The sequence below is a fragment of the Manis javanica genome, chromosome 1 (genome assembly GCF_040802235.1).
Source record: "Manis javanica isolate MJ-LG chromosome 1, MJ_LKY, whole genome shotgun sequence".
Taxonomy (NCBI): domain Eukaryota; kingdom Metazoa; phylum Chordata; class Mammalia; order Pholidota; family Manidae; genus Manis; species Manis javanica.
In genome coordinates this window covers 42,071,036-42,094,204 of record NC_133156.1, presented here as the reverse complement: position 1 = coordinate 42,094,204, position 23,169 = coordinate 42,071,036, and the positions used below count along the sequence as shown (strand labels likewise).

The 23,169-nt window shown below is 33.7% G+C and overlaps 1 protein-coding gene across 5 annotated transcripts in view; it reads left to right on the top strand.

Moving 5' to 3' along the window:
- The window catches only part of GABRB2 (gamma-aminobutyric acid type A receptor subunit beta2), a 230,401-nt gene that overhangs the window by 177,818 nt on the left and 29,414 nt on the right, over positions 1-23,169 (top strand). For 3 of the 5 annotated variants that reach the window (XM_037025182.2, XM_037025183.2, XM_073231788.1), the window contains exons 7-9: positions 4,571-4,708; positions 6,423-6,575; positions 9,004-9,248. In XM_037025182.2, coding sequence (XP_036881077.1) covers positions 4,571-4,708; positions 6,423-6,575; positions 9,004-9,248 — 536 coding nt within the window. Of the gene's footprint in view, positions 1-4,570; positions 4,709-6,422; positions 6,576-9,003; positions 9,249-13,666; positions 13,781-23,169 lie in introns of all 5 variants that reach the window. The other 2 variants (XM_037025181.2, XM_037025180.2) reach the window with 1 other exon arrangement.

The following is a 23,169-nucleotide window of genomic DNA, read 5'->3' as shown; positions in this document are numbered from 1 at the left end:
AACTGTAAAATCCCTTTCCTTGAAGTACATCACAGGAGTAGTTTTGCTCAGAACATACATTTTTACAAATAGTTACTTATAGACTGATAATAGTAGCCACATGAAATGTTAAGCACTAATAGAGGTAACATGCTAATTTTTTACAGTGAGGTATTCAATTCAAAACTCTTTAAAGTTCTGTGATAGATACAAAAAGGACAGAAAATTTAGATAAGATCTTTAAAAATTAAAGCCATCCATAATTAGTATGAATTATCACAATAACTAGCTCGTAATTCTCAGTCTTCTTCAATTGGTTGTGATGACAGAGAATGAACAATTTAAGGAACTGCTATGGAACTATTGCTAAGTTGAATACAATGGGAGACAGAAAATAGATAATTACCCCAGGACATTTAACAGTCCAACTGAAGAACAAAGTTTAAATAAGAGAACAATAAGTCACTTTAATTTCTCTCAAGGAAAGAAATGGACGCATTGATAATTCAGTTCTTCTAAATGTTCTCACTAAACCCCACTGTTCAATATCTTGATAATGTTCATGCTTTTTGCACAGTAAAATCCTTCTGAAATGAAATGCTTAGTAGATAACAAAATAGACTGATAGTAAAGAGAGAAAATAACAAAAAATACTGATAGTAAAGAGAGAAAAAACTTTTTAAAATGCCATGTTATGCAATAAGGTAGTGTCACATCTATGAGATGTTCAGTTATTATATAAATGTTTTTATGATGGTACTTTTCTCCTTAGATCTCATATAGTATGAATGAGAATACTGGAAAGAGAGCATGTCTATCATTCATGTCCTAAATAGATTTATAAATTTACATATTTATCCCTTCTGATCAGAGACTTACAACATTTCATACAGTTTTAATTTCTCTAGGAAAATTCCAATAAATTTGTACTTTGGTTTATTTATAGGCCATCTGAATTTAAGTGGGTTATATTTTTAATGATAACAATACAGTATAATTTAATGACCATTTTTCACATCCCATGACTAAAATATCAAAGATGAATTTAATTTGCAACACATTAATGAGGAGTTTCACTGCATCTCCTTCTGATATCTTTTAAAAGATATCTAATTATTTTTCACTCATTATTATGAAAGCTGTAAAAGTCAGGTCATATATATTTGCATATGTTTCCTTTTATTTTTTAATCATTTTGCAACACTGCTAAATACTTCTTGAGGAAGTAAGAAGGAAAGTAGGTCTGTTTTCAGCTAATCCTACAGTTAGTACATTGAGTTGACGTTTGAACTTGACCACCCTGGAACTCACATGAATTGTTGATCTTTCATTTTCAGAGATCAGTGATGCAAGAACAGACATTGCTTTCCATCTGCAACATTCTATAGTTGGTTAACCCAAGTGAAGTAAAAAAGATTGGGGTGTTTAAGACATTTTACAGGAGCCAAGAAGGATGTACAATAAATATGTTGCTCCACTCTGTCAGATTCCAAAGTTGGATACATCAAAATAACCTTCAAATGTTTCATTATCAGTTGTGAAACACTTTGGAGAGTGCTGTGTCTTTGAACAGCCAAGTTTCTCACTTCACTGGGCAAATGCTTATGTGTGTTCATGAAACAGCAGCAAAAAAACAAAACAGAACAGAACAACATCAACAACAACCAAAAAAACAGGCCTGTAACTAAATACAGGTTTTATTCATTTTAAATAATTCTTTTTTTAAAAAGAAAGTGTTAGCTAAACTTTTCGAGCATTATATACCAGATACTGTTTTAAGAGTTTTACAAGTAACAACTTACCTTTCCTATATAACAATTCCATGAAGTAGTTGCTATTATTATTAATTATTACCCCAATTTACAGATGAGAAAATGAGGGACAGAGAAAGGTTAGGTAACTTGTCCAACTATTACATAAGGAGAAATCTATAATGAAGAACGTTTGGATTATTCTTAGGGGCTATGCTATCATCGGGTTCCTTTTATTATCCAGTCTAAAGATACCCAGTTAATGCTAGCTCTGTGCCAGGTACTGTGCTACAAGCAGGAGACAAAAATATATGCATTAATACCTTCACAATGCCAACCATCTGAATAAAGAACCATCACCCAAATCCATGTATGTACTAAATAATTATTTAATTAATTCAATAGTATATTCCAAATGCCTGTTATTGCCAGGGGTTGTCTTGCAAGCACTGTGTCAAATATCTGGCATCTTGACAAAAGCCTATATTTCATAACAATTTTTCTATTAAACAATTATTAGGCATCTCTTGTACAATTGTATTGAAGTACCATAGATATTTGCATGCCTCTGCTCTTAGCAAGCTCAAGCTCCTGTTATAAGATTAGTAATGATGGACAAAAGGTAAATCCTGAGGAAAGGAAGCTGAAGGACCAGAAACACACTCTTCACTAGTTACAACTCAGTCCTCTATTGGAAATACTGAAAGTTGACTTTCCTCTCATTTTCTTCTTACAAAAAAAATGGCTGCATTTGACAAATTATTTTCTAGAATACTATTGCCATCTTGTATCATAAATACCTTTTTTTCGTGTTTATATACCACAAATTCAATTGTATAATGCATTTCTAACTGTCTGTCTTGATTCTAGGAACAAACTGCCTTTTTTTGTTATTTTAAACTGCTTTATTAAAGATGAGATTGTCATTGACTATAACCAATTTCATAACTGAGAGATTTATGCAAATAACCAATGAGAAATGGGATTCTAATTGAGGTGAAGTCCTGGATTGTGACAGTTCCCATGGCCATATTAGCAAAGTTGCAGTCAGAAAAAGAGCCATTATCCTTTGGGACAGATACCTCAGTTTTTAGGATTAGGTAGAGAATATTAATGGGTTAGATTAATAGGAAATGATTAGCTCTTTTATGAGAATCTGCTTACTGTGCCATCACTTAATACCTAAACTTTCCTTTTAAATCATTAGTAATTTACTTTCAAATCAAAGATTTATATGACGAAAGACATTCCCTAACAAAACAATGGTCTCTAAATGAGACCTGCTAATAAAATGTCAGTGGTCATAATCTATTAAAATGCCACAATTTTTATTACAATGTACTTACGATGTTTGGAAGTAAATAAGTCTCTTAAAAATCATTAACTATTATCCAAAAACCTACAGTTATTGAATCAGAAGTTCAAGTTCTCAAAAGCCCTTCCAAGAAACTGTATTTCTGCATCATATAAAGCTGGCTTCTCTAATGAGTAAAGAGGACTGCAAATTTCTAGAAAAGTTAAAACATTGCCTAAACTGTGCTATGGTTGATGTAGATTCTCAAACTAAGGGCGTTGTAGTTCTTTGAAAAGTCATTTATTTCCACTTTTTTGTAGCCCTGACTCTCTCTCTTTAGAAGAAATGTGGTTGATTGAAAAATCGTAAGATTAAGGCTCAGAGGATTGGCATTCTAGTCTTCCATGTTACACTAACACATCATATGTCAAAAGGCAAAGAACTTAAACAGTGTTTTTAATTTGTTTTGTTGCTTTTGAAATGGGAGGAGCAAAATCTCTCTTGCTTTCGTCCTAGACTTGTAAAATTTCAACTATCTGGATGCAAAAGTTTTTTGAAGAGATAACTGTAATATACAAATATAATTTATGCTTTTGGCGGGGTGGGTTTCAGGGGTGGGTGAGTTTGTAAAATACTAATATTCCCTGGATTTCATCCCATGTTTCCCTGTATAGCATAGTACTGTTCGAAACACAATATGTACTTCTTCATTACAGTTATATGTATGCTCACTAATTAGGGCATGTGTGCTTATTCTCCTCTGCCCCAAGGATTAAAGTAGCATTATAATAGAACATGTGTCTATTACACAGAGTCCTATCCCCCATAGCTGTGCAGCGATGATAGTATGGACTCAATAAATACTTGTTGAATGAATGGAAACATGCCTCTAAATGCACTGTGCATTTATAGTGTACACTATACTTCGGTAGTTCTTAGAACAGTTGGAATTAAAACTAGTGTTTTTGACATTTGTTTTATTTGGGGGGCTGGGAATTTAGGTATGCTGCAAAATCTGATTTGTAGATCAGGTCTATGAGTATTAAAAAATTGATAACTCACTTCATAATCATTTTTCTTCTGACTTGAAATCCAAATATATTGTAATTCAAATATTTTATATTGAGGGAGAGTTTGATAGCATTTAATGCTGCACTGATAGCTTGATGATTTTTTCTTCTCTTTGCGTATCATCCGGGGTTATGTGATAATGTGATGATGTTTGAGAAAATGCGATTCACAGTTAAATAAACCTAGGCTCAAGTCCCAACCATTCCACCTCCTAGTTTCAAGACTTACTGCAAGCTGTTAATTTCCCTAAGCTTTTGTTGCCTCCTGTGGGCCTAATTATACTTCCCTTGTGAGATTGTTACGAGTACTAATGTGGTAATATACTTCAAGTGCTTAGCATGATACCTAACACACACTAAATACCCAGTAGTATAGCTGTTGTCATTTACACAGTGCATCTTCTAAACAGGTATTCTTTCTGTTTTGTTTTTTATTTTGTGTATCTGTATGTGTGTGTATATATTTCCTTTTACAGATGGATATACAACTGATGACATTGAGTTTTATTGGCGAGGAGATGATAATGCTGTAACAGGAGTAACAAAGATTGAACTTCCACAGTTCTCTATTGTAGATTACAAACTTATCACCAAGAAGGTTGTTTTTTCCACAGGTTTGTATCAGGGAAGAGGGTTAAGGGAAAAGGGGCTTTATCATATTTTGTCAAGAGTTCACCTGTGTCAGGAGTGGGTCTGAAGGGAAGGGTGAGGATTCCAGGAGACCTAGGTCTGCTGAAAACCCTCAGTTCCTCAACAAGCCCATTGCTTATTTGGAACCCATCCAGTCATTTTCCAAAAGGCACCCCCAGCAAAGTTGAGAGGGTTAGTTCAATGTATCTCATTTTCCAGAGAAGACTAATTGTTAAAGATAGAATACAGAAAGAATAACTTGGCCAGAGGTGTTCCCCCAGCTTTATGCATCTTACAGAATTGATCATAATCCTTTGAAACATACTGGGGACAAACCAAGTCACAGTTCACTCAAATCTGACCACAATGAAATTCTCTAAAGATAGTAGAGTAGGAGAATTTCATGTTTTCCCCGAAGGGTAGGTATTTCTTTATATATAGCCTTACCTCCTGTTTTGGAGCTAAAAGCTCTTCCAAATGTTGAGATTATCGTGATGACTTCTCCATCCTTATTCTTCCAGTCCTGAGGTTTTAGGTTGTCGAACTTGGTTTCATCAGCACAAATATTTAACAAAAAAAGCTGAAGAAAGTAATAATTTGTGACATGCTCATTAAGGTAAAAAATAACAAGCCCACAGGAATATCTCCCTTTATGCTTTGTTTATTGAAACGAATTCCCCATGCACAGAAAGAGCTAGTACTGTGACTAGATTTTGAACTGCCCTTCTGCTAAAGATGTAGTCACTTACTGTCCACGAAAACTACTTCAAACAAGACTTGTATGACTTAGAATACAAAGTAGCCTCTAGCTTTAAAATAAAAACAACAGAAACTTTTCCTAAGATTGAGGTCTTCTGATTCACTGAGATTCTATAGCAATATTCTTTATTTAATATTAAGACACTTGATTTAGCCCAAGAAGCTAAACAAGGCTTTCTTTTAATTAGTAAGAATATCCCCCCAACACACACACACTGTTTATCAATGTGACCCTTTTAAGTTCCAGGACTGTGTTCAGTTACAGATCTTGTTTAAAGAGTAATTCCCTAGATCACCACAAATTGAAGCCCCCAGCTTTAGTAATCTGATCCTTTTGTTACATCTCCCAAAATATTGCTCAGCAACAGTGATTCTCCACATTTTGTTGAGTTAGGGATCCCTTTAAAACTTTGATGAAAGCAATGAATTTAGAAAAAAAATAATACATACACATGAAAACCTTCACAAAAATTCAGAGAATTGCTGCACACTACGTAAAGCATCTGCATTGACCCCAGACTCAAACTGCATTTTGGAGCTTTCTACATCTGAAGAAATTTCTAAAATATAATCAGAGTGTGCAGCCTTATTCTTATGTACAAAAATACTTAGAGGATGGACTTGCTGAGAAACAGGTAAGGAGGGAACAAAGGGACTGTTCCAAATTGTCTTGTCATCACAACTACAGAGAATGAGTATCTTTGACTGAATGCAGGAGGCTGAGCAGGGAAGAGCTGCCATTCTTTCAATACTGATGCTTACAGGGTGTATGCAACACTGAGTAACTCTGGCAAATCTAAAACCCAGTGTTATCAGACTACTTTTGCAGAAGCTAAAATTGAATTTAAGGAAGATGCAAAAACTGTTTATGCGTCTTTAAAGGATAGTATCTTATAAATATTGATTGATAATGCTGATGTTCTAAAATTGTCTTTCTAGGTTCCTATCCCAGGTTGTCTCTCAGCTTTAAACTTAAGAGAAACATTGGTTACTTTATCCTGCAAACATACATGCCTTCCATCTTGATCACGATCCTCTCCTGGGTCTCCTTCTGGATTAATTATGATGCATCAGCTGCAAGAGTGGCATTAGGTAGGCATTTTCTAACTTCCTGTAGAGTCGTACTCTGTGGGTGTGGGTGCATGTGTGCATGAGCAGACACAATTTCCTGACACTGGAATCCATGGTGTGAAATGAAACTTAACTGTGCACATTATAATAATTTGCCTGTGAGACTTTAGGTTATCTGATTCAGCATGAAATCAATTAAACACAAATTAGAACTCCTTCATGTCAATATTAGTCAGCTACATAGTTGTTGGAGATGAAATTAGTCCCATCAGTTTGATATTTTTATTGAAGCACAGTTCATGTCATATTGCTTGATAATTGTTCAGTTTGTATCTGTGTTTCCTTACCTAGGAAGAGCTCCCTTCCATCTTTTTTTATTTTTATTTTTAATCTGAGCAAGAAACAAGTTAATATAGTATGTAACTGACAGGTAAGCAGAAAGAATTCTAAAGTCTTATTAGATTTTGGAGTAGTGTGGTATAAGGCAAGAAACACAAAAGTAAGAATTTTGGAATATAATCCATGTCATTGTTTATCTTATGTTTGATTTTTTTTCTGTCATTAGCAACAGAGGAAGGGATCATATTATGTGTTTTTATGTTACTAACTCCAGATATATAGTGAATTATGCATTTTAACTCCAGTAAATTATGACCTTTTACAGAATTTTGTGCCCATTATATCTGTAGCGTCTTACACAGTGAATGGTGTTCAGTAAATATTTGCTGAATAATCTAATAGATGAAATTTGTAAATATCTTATCATCCCAAAGTGAAAACCTGTTATCAACTTTATGTCTGTTACAATAATAATAATATACTTTTTAAAAGAAAATTTGAATTTCTTTTTATGTAAGCAATTTAATACTCAGTCAGAAATACCTTAAATTGAGATTTAGATAAATGGCAAAATCAGCATTTCAGTTTTATATTATGCATATTGTACAGGATAATCTTTAGTTGAAATGATGGAGAGAAAGATGAAATGGGAGAATGTTTCAAAATGACTAAAATTATAGAAAAGATATGAGAACTATAAGATGCCTAGATCTAAAGCAAGAACAGGGTATTTCTGGCCATGTTAGAATCTGATGCTGAAATTTATTTTTTCTGTGGCTGTTTTATGAACATGTAGAAAAAAAGGCAAAAATTATGATCTTATCACAGAATATTAAATCAGAAAACTTATGTTCCAAAAATATCATAGAAACAAAACTTAACATTTGGAATATATTATTGGAATGCTTAAGAACACTGGTTTCTGAGTCACAGAGATCCCTGTTCAAATGTTGACTCTACAATTTCCCATCTGTGTGATCTTGACCTCTGAGCTTTATTTTCACATCACTCATTTGCTACAAAGCTGGACTGTATCCTACTCAGGACTCTGGACTCCCAGTGCTTTTACCCAGCATATCTCTGTCAACCCCTCTAATTAGAGCTTTGAAGGACACTACTCCCCACTGTCAGAGATTCTCAGCTGGACACACAATTATAACCTGACTCAGTGTGGCATTTTCCATAAGGAATCCTATAATACTTCTATATTATGTATCTGTGCACTGCATGCCCAGTTGCCCAATGCAGAAGCATGAGGGCTAGACACCTACATCTCTGTTGCCCTCCACCTCCAGTTTCCAAACATTTATTTCCTCTTCATCACTTAGGTTTTTTTGAAAAACTCTTACCTGGTATTCCTTATTCCTGTCTTGTAAGCTGCCCCTCTTTCCTCTATACTGCTATTAGAGTGATTGCCCTAAATATAATTTGTCCCTATGCCTCCCTGCTTGAAGCTGATCAGTGGCCCCAAATTGCCTTCAGTTGTGTTCAAACTCCCCATTAGACTCTGCATATATGGCTTTCCATTATGCAGCCCTTACTTAATCTTCACTCTATTCGCTGTTCTTCCTATCATATTCCGTAATGTACTCATATTGACTTTCTTGAGATGCTTTTAATGGGCTGTGTACTTTCACTCCTCCCCAAAAGCACCCCTTTATAAAATTTCTGTCCACACCAATGCCTGGTCTATTGTCATCTCTGTCCACCAGTCCTTAGTCACCTGACTCACTCACTAATTCTATAGGACTCAGCTCAAGCCTCCATTTCCTGATCTCTTCCCTGCCGCATCACAAGGCTGAGCTAGGGTCTTCGTATTCTCAGCTTCCAGCTGGCACACATATCTACCATGGCATTTAATGCACATCTCTATCCCCCCACTAGATATATAACTATAAATATTAAAATATAATTAAATTAAATGTTCCAAAATGGTTAATATTTACTGTAAATTATTTATACATAACTCTGGGGCTGGTATATAATAAGGTCCAGTAAATATTTTGCAGCATTTATTAATGAGTTAAAGAGTACAGTGAACCTTTCTGGCTAGGATGAAAGGAATAAGGATATAGAAACATTGTTACTCTAACTCACTCATGTTTTTCAGGAATTACAACTGTCCTCACAATGACCACAATCAATACCCACCTCCGCGAGACTCTCCCTAAGATCCCCTATGTGAAGGCCATCGACATGTATCTCATGGGCTGTTTCGTGTTTGTTTTCATGGCCCTTCTGGAATATGCTTTGGTCAACTACATCTTCTTTGGGAGGGGACCCCAACGTCAAAAGAAGGCAGCTGAGAAGGCTGCTAGTGCCAACAATGAGAAGATGCGCCTGGATGTCAACAAGGTAATTTCAGAGGCAAGCCCCCCTTGCCACTTAAACTTATAGAAGAACGCCAGCAATGCAGGTTAATGGCCTTGTTTCACAAATGAGGAAACCAAAGTCCAAGGAAAAGAAAGGGTAATATTTTTTCCCAAACCACAAAGATAATTAGTGAAGGAGGCACAAGTAGGGCTCAAATTTACCACACAACATTCAGATGCCCTTTACCTTAACACTGGGATTACCTGAACCATAGTCGTCTGAGAATCGTCTTTGTAATTTTTCTCATATATGAATATAATGTGTCCTATTATTTACTATACACACACACACACACACACACACACATATACACATATATATTTAAATTGACTCACTTTATTTAAATCTATTCAAAGGAAATTTCATATCATTTAAATCAGTATTACTTGCTAGGAGGATAATTTTAAGTATAAATAAATAAAAAGAAAACTGTAAATTCTAGGTTATATTAGATAAAAGTTCTGGACCTGCGCTCTGCATTCTTTTTTATTTAAAAGGGAAATAAGCAAGTACAGAGATATACTAAAGACCCACTAGTGACCAACAGACTTTGTCCATGAAGTCATCAGAAGGATAAAAAAAAGAAGAGAGGACGAAAATAATTTTTTTTTCCTTAAGTGACAGATACTTATTGATGCCTTGAACATGTACCACTTAAAATCACTGAAACATTTGGGTACAGGAGGCCACCATCTTGTTTAGGTCAGGTTGTCAAAGAACAATTCCCACACAGTTGTAAACCCGGTTTATTCTTAAAAGCAGTGGTTCTCAATCTTGGGTGTACAATTGAATGACTGGGAAAGCATTACAAAAATAATGAAGCCTGGGTTCCTTCCCCAGAAATCCTGATTTGATTGTATTCGGGTATGCCTGCCTGCCCATCATTATTTTTTAAATTCTCCAAATGATATTCTAATTTGCAGCCAAGATTTAGAAGCTCCATTTTGAGGCTTTTGACAGCACTTTCATTGGATCCAGCCCTCTTTACTCTCAAAATATAACTTCACCTGGCTACTTTAAAGAACTTTCTACACTAATACACAATATTTATGTGTTCTGTACGTAATACGTATTTTCCCATAGTCCAAATTTAGACTCTTCGAAATAGACAAAACAAGGTCTTATTTTAATATATGACATAAACAGTATTTATAAAGCAGTGAATAATGTTGGATTTGATAAATAGCTCATAGTGATGGCATTAGGAAAACAGAAAACCTTTTAAATGATCTGGAATTATTAACTACACAAATAATTATTTAATTGACATTTTAATATTCCCAATTTCAATTTAATTCCAAGGATAGCACTCCATAAATAATCTCTGTCATTGAGTTTTCTTTGGAGCAAAGCCAGTGAAATCTTCTGATACATTAATGTTTTCCACATATCCATAGGTCTGATATTTGATTTTAGACTATTTTCTAATCAAAGGCATTCCTTTGCCAGGAGATGATATTTGTAATGATGCAAATTTTAAGTATTTGGTCTAGGAAATTGTCAATTTTTTCCCAATGCCCGAGGCTTCATTTATTACAATCTGCCAATAGATTCCAATCGAGCATTATGGCACCCTAGGGCTGTCAAATGAAAAAATGCTTTTGAAACTCATTTTATGATTTTCCTGATATAGTAGCTTTAGTAAAGAAAATAAAATGAATAAATAAATAAAGCTATCTCATAGGACTGTGGTTTGAAATGAGTCTAAATCAATTGCCTAATGCAAAGCTGACTTAATAAGATAACATCTGATCTCTTTTTACTTTTATCTACCTTATTTTTCATACCAATTTGCACTTAAATGATAAATTTAAGACCAAAGAGTGGCAGTTTTATGGCAAACTGAACCTAGAGAGCTTCAGATAGTTCTAAATTCAATGTACTGAGATGGAGGTAGAGCATGGTTCGCTAAGCAGCTACCCTACAGTAGCAAAAGCCTGTCTTCTTGTTTGAAGTTGGACGCAACATTCAGAGCATAGAATATAAAAGACAAAAAAGATACCAGAGTTCTTTTAATACAGTGCATCTCAAAACACAGGCGATTTTGTCCCCCACCCCACCCCACCCCCCGAGGATCCTTGGCAATGTCTATAGATATTTTGAGTTGTGAAAACTGGGAAGAGAAGATTGCTATTGCTATCTGGTAGGTAGAGGCCAGGGATGCCCCTAAACATCCTGCAGTTCATTGGACAGCCTCCATTAAAGGAGTTATCCAGCCCAAAATGTTGATATTGCTTAGATAGAAAAGATCTACTCTAGTCCGAACTCTTGGTTTTTAACATGAGAAATTAAGGCACCCAGAAATATAACATGTTTGACCTATCCCTAAAATTCTTTATCATGAAAGGTTTCTTTGATCAGCATACTAACATCAAGATATTAAAAGTTATAATTTAATACAATGGTTCCAAACAAATATTTAGAGGCAGTGAAGTTTAATATTAACCCCCTATTTAATAGTTAGTTATGTGGCAATAGATGAAAAGATAGTCAGCCTCTTTGACCCTTCAGTTTCCTCATCTGTAAAATAGGGTTAATTCCTCTCATGGGTTATTACGAAGATTATTTGTGATAATACATAGAGAAGATAACATAGTCCCCAGTATGGTAAGCATTCAGTCAGTGGTAAATGTTAATAAAGTATTAAATATTATAAATGATAAGCATTATTATTTTTTAAAACAGAATTTACAGTCTCTAGATTTATTGGTGATGTTTGTATGCATGTAGGATGCAATCCCATCCCTAAAAGAGATAACTATACACAGATGAATGTTTCACATTGGAATTTCTAGAGTCAAAGCAAGGAAATAATTTTTCAACCAGTAATAGCTGTAAAATCTATAGCACACCACCTACAAACTTTACCGATATTTAGGCCAGAAAATTTACAGCCATCTTGATTGGATTAAAACAGAAGGTGACCATCTACATTCCAGATTCTCACGGTTTCTTTTTTAATCCAACATGAGAGGTTAGAGAAGATCCACAAGGGCTTTGATTGCTCAGTGCTTTATTTTTTGTATCAGCATCATGAATAATGCCACAGTATTTCTTGGGCTTCTTTTCATCTGTAATTCTAAAGTTCTTTTTTTTTTTCCCAAAGATCAGGCACATATAATCAACTAAGTATTGTTGGATGCTCTGGAAAAATCAGTCACTAAGAGAGTGACTTTTTCAGCTTCCATTGATAGTTTTCTAGAGACAGAAGCAGCATGACAGACCATCTAAAGTGATTTCTAAACTGTGCTCTGTCCTAAGGTCAGGGAAGGATGAAAATGGGAAGCTAGCCAGGTGGGAGCCCACTGTTGCTTCAATGGCATACTTCTACATTTTTCCAGTCTCTTCTCTGTATGAGCATCCTGTCATTTTACTGATAGAAAAACAAAGGCTTTTAAAGCAAGTGAAATATCCAAAGTTGCTTAGCAAAGTTAACTGAATTTTTGAGACTTGAAGTAAGTGTTCCAATCCTTCCCCAGTGTACACTTTGCTGTCCTAGCAAATGAAAAATAATATAAAATTTAGAATCTGATTCCAGATTAGTCCATATATTCAATACAGTTGACTTTACTTGAAAAAACCCATCTGGGTACATGCAAGAGTCCATGGCTGGCAAGTAGGCTCACTTTCACAGTTGTCTCCATGTGACAAATAAAGTTGTAAAATACTAAAATTTTTAAAATAAACCTTAACCAACAGGATATTTTTTCCCAAGTATCTTCAGGAGTAGTTTGAAAGACTGTAATCTCTGTCCTAGCATCAGGAGAGCCCTTCCTATTATCCCTTACATTCTTCTATTTGTGGTTAGGGGTATGTGTGTTTCCTTATAGAATTTGTTCTTAAATTTTGCCCACTTTTCTTGTTCATGACTTCAAGTTTTCAACTCTCCTTTTTTTTAATGTTAAGCTTTATGTTGATTCATTGTTTATTTTGCTCCCAATAACTAAGTATATACATATTTGAGGATTTAATTAATTCTGCCTTTTCACCAGTTTGATTCTTGCAAACTGAAATGCCTCCTATATTCTGGTCATATTGAGGGACCCACAACCACCAGTTTTCCAAATAAAGCTGCACCAAAAAGATCTCCACTTGGGAGTCTTTTTTATTCTGCATTCATGGGTGTTGCGCATCTCTGTGTTGTGTTTATCCATTGTGCTTAATTTTTTGTTGTGCAAAGCCAATAAGATCTTTTTAAATCCATTAATTTCTAGGGCTTGGAATTAGTTTTTAAATGATAGGTTGAGAAGATACAACGAAGTAGAAGTCCTATTCTTTGCTAGCACCAGTCTTTCTAAAGACCAAGTAACATTTATCTATATCCAATTTACTTGAACCACAAGTCCTAATCTAGTGGTATCAGTTGATTTAATTAGCACATTCTCTACTTTGTCTTCCAGATTTTTTATAAAGATATTAAACAAAATGGGACCCAATATCGATCCTTGTGGGACCCAACTGGAAACCTCTCCCCAACTAGACGGACTACCAATTACGATTTCTCTCTGTATACGGTTAGATAGCCAGTTTTTCATCCATTTATTTGTATTTCTGTTGGAGCCAATTTGCTTAGCTGTCCCCTTTAAAATAATGTGCGGCAATCTTTGCAGATGACCTATGGACTTGTATTCACAGAGACTTAGAGATAAGTTAAATGTTTTTATGAGACCCTAGTGGGGTTTCCCTGAATTTGTCTTTTTTAATACATCTCTGATGAACCTAAGTGGACTGTGTTCCACTCAGTCATTATTGTGCTAGAGAAAGAAAACTGGCATTTCTTAGTTTTCTTGTTGTGTTTCATTTGGTTAGTGGAAAAGGTGGAGAATTATACATTCTTTCTATTGGTTGGCTCAGAATTCAGGAACCTGTATTTTCCATCTTAGATTATTAGTATGTGTCTAAGAATGTTGTTTGCATCAAGTCCTTATTGCTTTATTGTCATTCATTTTACAATAAGTATTATTTTGGCAGCCCCAGCAACATTATAATGATAGATAAAAGGCATCATTGAGATTGTTCCTTATCAAAACTCTTGACTTAAATGAACTAAAAAAAAAAAAAGCTTATTTTGGCTAATATTTAAAATTTTGTTTCTGAATCCTCATGTATTTGCAATTCTAAATTGGCAAATCATCACTCATACTGTCCCCCACACTGGAGGAGGAGGGGGAGAACCGTCACCATTCCTCCTTGTCATCCACTGTTTGTCCCACTCCAGTTGTTTTACATTTCTGCTTCTTAGTGAGGCAGTGAAAGCTATTGAAAGCTTATAAATCTTTCCTATGAGGACTTGATGCCAGATGAGCTATTGTTATTTTCTAAGTATCGTATTCTTCCTTAATTTTATTGCTCTCAGGCCAAATCATTAATTGATTCCTCGATGTTATTGCCTTTGGGGTGGGAGACTGGCATGGTTAACCTACTACACTGATACTTTGTTTTGGTATTTTAAATTGCTTTTAAAATTCTTTACTTGGGGTTCTCTGTAGTAGCAGAGTCTTGATAAATGGTTTTAGGTAACTTCCAGGAGGAGCAATGTTTGGAACTATTCATCATTATTTTAGTTCTAATCCCCTAAACATCCAGCCTGTTCTCTCAGGCTTGGTCATTTGTGTTGTTGCTTCTGTTCTTGTTTTTAATTCTAGCTACTGGTTTGTTTGGATAGTAGTCTGGGTAGAATGCTGATCATTTAGAAGAAAATACATCTGATAGTTGGAATTTGGGTTTATGATGAAAATGGTTAAAGAATGATGTATTTTTCAAAGCCAACATCAAAGAATATGGCAGGTCTAATGACTGGGTAAAGTTACATGAAAATTCAGGAAAATAGTCAGATTATAAGGCTATTTTGAAGGATATTTGCCTCTTTGGTGCATTAAATTTTTCAGCTGGTGGCTTGAAAGAGTTGATGATACTCCCTGATGCCATGATTTGGACCCTCATCTGTCTAGCATGCTTTCTCTGTTTCATTATGTTAAGGAGAATGTTCAGTGACTTACATTGAAATATGAACCTTAATGTCTTCTGTTTTTATACTTTTCTTTGTTGTGTATGCCTTTCTTATGTCCATTTAGCATATGAAATAAGGACTGGTATTCAAAAGTTGAAATAATGAGCGATTAAACCTGTAACCTGTAAAAGCATCAAGATATATGTGACAATTCTCAGATGTACTGGCTGGATGGTGGCTTTTAGAATCAGACTGTAATGGCTTCCACTCAGTCCTCCTCCTTTATGAGCTATGTGATATTAGGCATGTTTAACCTTTCTATCCTTCAAGTTCCTCAACTGAAAACTGAAATACTAATTTCTGCCTCAGGGCACCACTGAGAGGATTAAATGAGATATTATGTTTAGGGCTTTATATAGTACCAAAGAGTACGCAATTAAGAGTTGTTGTTATTCTGAAGATTATAGCAGGAAGTGGGAATCTTACTCAGTGTTTCTTTTCTTAGCTCTATTACTGTTTTGCTGATGATAAAACTAAGTCATAATCATTCTTTTACAAATGCACAAAAGCAGTGAAAATCACCTGCACCCCAAACCCAGGTATGATCACTGCTCAAACTGCCTTTTATTAACCCTTTAGTGACACACATTTATATAAATAAACATTCTGTGCTGTTGGATATGCTATTTCACATGGAGCATCTGTAGGTAGAAGTATACATCATTTCTAATGACTACCATATATTTTATTGAATGTAGGTAACATGATTTATGTAACAAGTACCTATTGTTAGATATTTGATTGTTTTTAAGTGGTTTTCCATCATAAACAACTCTAAAATAAGCATTCCATTGCTACCATGCTTGCATAGCATTTATTCGCAATGTATTTCTTAAAATGAAATTTCTGGGTCAAAAAGTATGCACCTTTAATTGGTCATACATATTGCCAAGTTGTCCCTTAGAACAGTTCTGCTATAGTTTATGTATCTACTAACACCATATGAGAGCATGGCCACACATGTGCGCGCGCACACACACACACACACATCAGCCAGACCTTAAAGTGACAAAGAAACAGAAAACTGATGTCCAGCTGTGAAACATGTTTTGGAAGTGGACATAAAAGAATTCAAAAATTCAAGTGCAGTTTTTCTCCTTTTCATCCAAAAGCCATGGAGAATAAAATAAGCGAAAGAAAACAACAAAACAAAGATAATCAATATCCAAATCAAACTGGAGCTCTAAAAATTCAGGAGAATACATTATGAAGCTACATTAAAGAAAATTTGCCTCTTTGGTGCACTAAATTTTTCAGTTGGTGGCTTAAAGAGTTGATGATACTCCCTATGCAGAAATGCCTAAGTGAGGCCAGTGTTAGTGCAAGAAGAATCCAAAGAAAGCTGCCCTGGCTCTGTTTGAGCTAATGGGGAAACCCTATAGAAAGGTCTACATCAAAATGAAGCGTCTAAACAAACATCATGGCAACAGTGCAGGAAAATTACCAAATTATTCTGCCTCTTTCAAATGGTAGAGAGGAACTCAGAAAGCAAAAGACAGATATTGCCTCTTACTGGGAAAAAAAAAACAGAAATATTCAGGATAAATTAACATTTTCTGTAACAAAAGTTTTTTTCTCACCAAAAATTGAAAGAGAATATGAAACAAAAGATCAAGGATGAGATGATAATTGAGAGGCCAAGAGGCAATTAAAAAGGCAATAATGAAAGCAAAGCAATCTTTATAGAATAACTGAATCTAAAACAGTATGAGAGACTAAGGATGGCAAATCAAGGAAGTACCACAAATTCAGGGTGTAGAAAATCACACCAAGTGCGGAGGAAATGTAAATATAAAACCACTTAAAGAAAACATAATAAATATACAAGACAAGTACAGTAGATTACATATGCAGAACCATGCTGTTAGTGAAGTATGGAATGGGAAAAAATGGAATAGGAAAAATATTTAAATCTAACGTCAATAACTAATTATAACAATGAATAATACATACTTCTTGAATGCTTTCCATGTGCTTAAACACTTTATATATATTATGTCATGTAAGTCCTTATTATTACCCTATGTTGTAATAATTATAATTTTGCGGATTATGAATTCAGACCCAGAGAGCATAATTAACAAGAAATGGTTAAACAGAAAATATGACTAGAGTTACACTCTTAGCTACTATACTATACATTATATATTTATACATACCTGTAATGAAATAATCAGTAGGCCAAAAAGATATACTGGATTCCAAGACAAAAGTTATATAATCTCATTGCCACCTTATTATGTCCTTCTGAAATTATGAAACTTCCAGCCAAAAAAAGTAAATGACCTAGAAGGAATACAAATAATTGGTCTCAAACTATTTCATGGCAATTAAATTCTATAAAACAACGGAAAGATGTTACAGGATCCTAAAGGGAAAAAAATATAACCTCAGAATATTATTATTCATATACAGGGGCAAAATAAAGACAATCTATCTTCAATATGCAAAGTCTTAGGGAACCTAGTGTCCATGAGTCCTTATTTTAAAAAAATAATAGCTTAATTTTTTAAAAAATCTATCCCCCAATTAAAAGGACTCAAAGTAAGGCACTTTAGAATAGGAAAAGTGAGCATGCTAACATTTAGAACTAGAAGCTATACAACTCCAGAAATTAAAGTTACAGAATTAAAGATAACTGAAATAATTTTTAAAAACTAGATACTGAAAATATATAAAAAGAATTATTCAGGATGGGTGATGTTGAAGAGGGAGAAAGTGTTTGTTTTCTAATTCATAGCAAGGACTCAATACATAAGTATTTATTTTTAGAGTTTACAAACCAAGAAGTTGAAGATTAAGGATATGTTTAAAACTAACATAGATGACTATGACAGCATTCTCAAGGGAACTACCATAGACTGCCTGCATGAGGCTCATCTGGGATGCTTGCTAAAAAAGTAGCTTCTACCTGAGATATTATAAATCAAAATCTATAGTGGGAAAGCTAAGGAATCTACATTTTTCTCTCTCAAGATGTTTGTAGTATACACTAAAGCATGAAAGTGAAGAAAGTATGGTAAACAAAATTCATCTATAAAAACCTTAGATAAGAAATACAGATAATGTAACTAAAGCTACACATCAGAAATAAGGATGAGGACAATTTAAAGCAAATTTAGAGCAGAAGCTAAGATGATAGAATTAAGACCAAAGGTATTTGAACTTTCATAACTAGAGCAGGTATCAACTCAGCAATGAAAAGAATAAGATTCTCATATTGAATCAAGCAACTAAACCTAACAAAATGCTATTTATTAGAGTTACTTCTAGTGGACAAGATTTGAAGTAAAGGCACAGGCAAAAAAAAAACTGAAGCAAATATAAATCTGAAGAAAATTGAGGATTGAATATTATTCCTGCATAAGGAATTGAAAGTAAAAATATTAAGACTGAGATATATTTTATAATTATAATCCAAAATAAAGATCTAATCATTGATCAATAATTCACATAAAACTCATAAAATTAAAATTGAAATAACATCCAAATAGCAATAGTAAATTAAAATTACAGAAACATTACCTAAGTAGTATATTTAATAGTTTATTAGTTGTATAAACTTATTTTTATGCAATGCCTGTGTCAAACATACAATAAAAATTAACTTGAAGAAAATAATAGCAATTTAAAATACTACATAATTAATCCCAAGGAATATAGTTAAAATAATTAACATTGGGAAAGTTGTAACTTCAAACACATTTCTAGCAGGTATTTTAAAAAGTGAATTAAATGTAAAATTTAAGAAGTTGGAAAACAAACAACAAATTACCTAAAAGAAGCAAAAGGAAGTAACTAATTAAGGTCAATAAATATTTATTCTTTCTTATAAATTTAAAATCCCCTAGGAAATTGGGAAGTGACACTTACTTCCTTGCTACGGGTTTCTGTATTTTTCCTTTATCTAACCAAAAGCTACCCATCACTTAGTTCTTGTAGAACAGCAAAGGCAGAAACAATAAATGTATGCTCAACATCACCACTATATGCAACTTTTAAAATTATTAGCCAGTGAAATTACAATAGAAAAAATAAGGAATGTTGGAAAAGGAGGAAAGATAATTTCACTCTTAGAAAAAAAAAGAAAAAACTTATGCAAGCAAAGTGTAAGAGAATTACTCTCAGACAATTTTCCCAGTATGAGAAGTTAGGGAACTTCCTATAGCCTTTCTACGTAAAGAGTATATAAGCAATAATAAAAAGTATAATGGAAGGGAAAAAAAGAGCCCTTATACCAATAACAAATTTTTAATGAAATAAAACTTGTTTTTCTTTAAAAGTACCTTATTTCTTAAAAAAAAGAAAACATTTTTATATTGTATTTGTATGTTATTTTGACTTTAGTATGTCTCATTGGGTGACCAATGAACTTCATTTTAGGTTTGGTTTCTTTGGTGGTTTGTTTTAGAAATTCGACATGTAATTCTCAAGTTTATTTGAAAGAAAAAATATGTATATTCAGGAAAATGAAAAATGATTAAGTAAAGAATAGCTCTACCAGAAATTTAAGGCAATTATAAAACAACAGTAATTAATTCAGTATAGTACTAAATCAGTGCTTTCTAAATAAAGAAAATACAAATTGACATAGAAACATAATAAAATTAAGTTCTTAATAAAAAATATCATTTCATATCTTCGGAACATGTGAATTATTTGATAAACAGCAGTGAGCAACTGGATGACTTATATGTAGTTCAATTTAATACCATAAATTTAACTCACCCCTTCATCCACATTAAATTCTAGATAAACAAAGATCTAATTATTTTAAAGGGGAAAAAATACATAAAAGGCAGAAGTCATGTATAAACATTTTAATAAACATAGACTGAATAAAACAAGGCAAAAAATCCAGAATCCAGAAAAGAATAACGTATCTGACCTTGTAAACATGCTTATTTTCTAGTTTTCTCTCTTACCATTCTCATCAGCTACACCTCTTTCCACAATGAACATATTATTTTTGTCTTCTTTCTAGTTTCATTTTTAAAGCATAGGGTTATTTTCATTGACATAATAGTTAGTATATAAGAAGTAAAACCCATCTGAATCACTCAATTTCCTGAAAAAGAAACACCAACAATGTTTTATAATAATTCTCTCCATACGTCTATTATATCTCTTTAAGCTTCTATATGAACAAATCCTCCCCCCTTTCCCTTCAGCAACATTGATTATTGATTGCTCTTCACAATTTATAAGGGACATGACCTTATTTTAACTTGTACTTCTCACATTTCTTAAACAATCGAGTTACTTTTCATATATTTGTGTGCTGTTTGAATTAGATTGTGTGAATAAGCCCGTTATTCTTATCCATTTCTTTTGTTTGTTTTCAGTTTCAAGAGTTTGAAGTATAATAAATATATTGACCATTTATTAGCATATGTTTTGCAGATATTTTATTCAAGCTCTCATTCATGCTATAACAAGTTTTTGGTTTTTATATTGTCTATTTGTACTTACATTATTTCTGGGTTAGAATGGGTAAAAATTGCTGTTGAAACTCTAGGTTAGGTATTTGGTCTTCAGAAATTTTCTGGAAGTTTCTTTTTCTGTTTATACTTAATTCATCATTTCATGGTTTACGTTTAACCCATACTGAGTAATGTTTTATTGTTGTGCAAAATAATGGTCAACTTCATATTTTTTCAGGGGTAAAACAAGCATGATTGCATTATTACATTTTTTAAATGTTTTCCCAGTGGTTACATTTGGGGAGTAGGATGAGATAGTACCAATGTTTCTATTTTTCACTTTATCTTTCTATAGTGTTTGAACCGTTACAATGAGTATATATTACTTTTAAAATTAAAGAAAGTAGGTGACTGTATGTATACATATTCCCACATGATTTGCCAGTATGATCTTGTAACCCTTTTATTACAGCCCCTCTCTCTCACACACACACATACACACACTCCCCATACCTACCACACCCTTACAGGTAAGGACCAGCCACAACCACAATTCCTATTTTTCCCAAGCTTTCATATGTCAGTGAACCAGAATAACTCAAGATAATTACATATAAATAGCACATGCTCATTTCTAATACTTATTGCTTATATTATATCAATTATTGCTGCCAGGAAAAAATATTGCTTCTATTCTATTCTATTATTATTGCTGGCAGGCAGGCAGGCAGACAGGAAGGGAGGGAGGAGATGGTCTGGACTGAACAGTGAATGTTCTACCCTGGGAGAGCAGAGTCAAACCCACGCCATCCAGCTTTCTTGTCAATGCTATCACTAGAGATTCAAGATTCCAGTGACACAGTTACACAAAGACCTCAAATATGTTTTCCAATCTTGGAGGTATCTATAGTAACACTGTTCATGGCTCCCTGCAGACATAGTAACCCATAAAAAAATTAATTTTTAACTCAGTGCAGTAAAGTGAAACTCAGGAGACTCAGGATTCAAATTTCAACTCTTGACACTTAAATCATATGTGTAATATCACAGAAGTCACCCTATCTTTTAAGTAAGGATGTGGGCTCCAAAATCTTATCCACCTTAAATATCAAATGTTTTAGAATGTTAACTGAGCCTTCCTGCCTGATATTCATTAGGACTATGCTTCCTTTCAATTAAGCCCACTATCATTTATTTCTACTACAAGTAATTACTATTAGTTAAAAATTTACAAACACTTGCACAGCGCATATATCATACTCTGGAGTTATAAACCATTTACTTTAACAAGTTTCCTTTTGGAAAAATGTGAAAAAAAATCTACAGAGAGAAAAGTTATAAAACGGTTTCCTGGGTTAGGAACATCTAAAAGTACTATGGATCCAACTTCTATAAAAATTACATATCTAAAAAGGTATACTTGTTATGTTGGATAAATTACAATGTAAATTAAATAGCAAGTAGTAAATCACCGAGCAGGTAGGGCCACTAGATTATAATATTGTACCCAGGTGTGTATTTATATTTTTTCAATGTGCTTCCTGTGATAGCTCATTTAATTATCTCAAAAATCCCCAGATACATACAGGGTAAATATAATCCCCATTTTATTGAGGAGTAAATGGAACAGACACCTAGGAAGTCACTGAAGAAACACATTGTCAGGATCAAAGGCCCCTCACTCTTCCTGCCATGTTCCTCTCCACAGTATGGTCAGGCTCTGTTAGTCTTTTCTGAGTCAGTGAATCTGGTCGTCTCCTGTCCTGCAAGGACGCAGAGACTTACTATGACTCTTTCCCTTTTAGTTAGGTTTTCCCTAGGATGAGAACACAACCAAGGAGTTCAGTTTTCAAAGCATATTCATTCTGTCAGAATGCACAGGTTGCCACTAAACAAACGTTAATGAACCACAGAAAAAGTTTATATGTGACATTTCGTGATTTTTTTTTAAATACGTGGTAGTAATTGTAGCAATGCCAATAATAATGCCTCTTCCAGGTGCTCAATACCCTTGTAGGATTTGAAACAACACTATTAACAGTACTCAAGTCAAACCCACTTTGTAGTGGATTATTAACATAGTCTTGAAGGGAAAACTTGCAATTGTTTTCAATTTTAAGGTAAAGATTCACCTTTTAAAGCTTCTGAAGTTTGTGCAATACTTATCTATACTACAACATTTAATTTCTTTCCTTTTCCCCTTTATAAATATCTGTCAGTAAACTGATGGTATATTTTGTAGTTGAGAAAAATCTCAAATTTTACAAAATGTTGTAACAGTCCTAGTATCATTAAACAGTTATTACTAAGAGAACTCTGGAAAGATTATGAACTGTTAAAAAATATAAAGAAAGAAAACTGTGTATTCCATGGGCAGCTTTGGGAATTAAACATTGGCATTAAATTTTTGCTAACCATCTTTTTATTAATATATAATTATTTTATAAAAAAGTACAGTACCTCCAGCAAG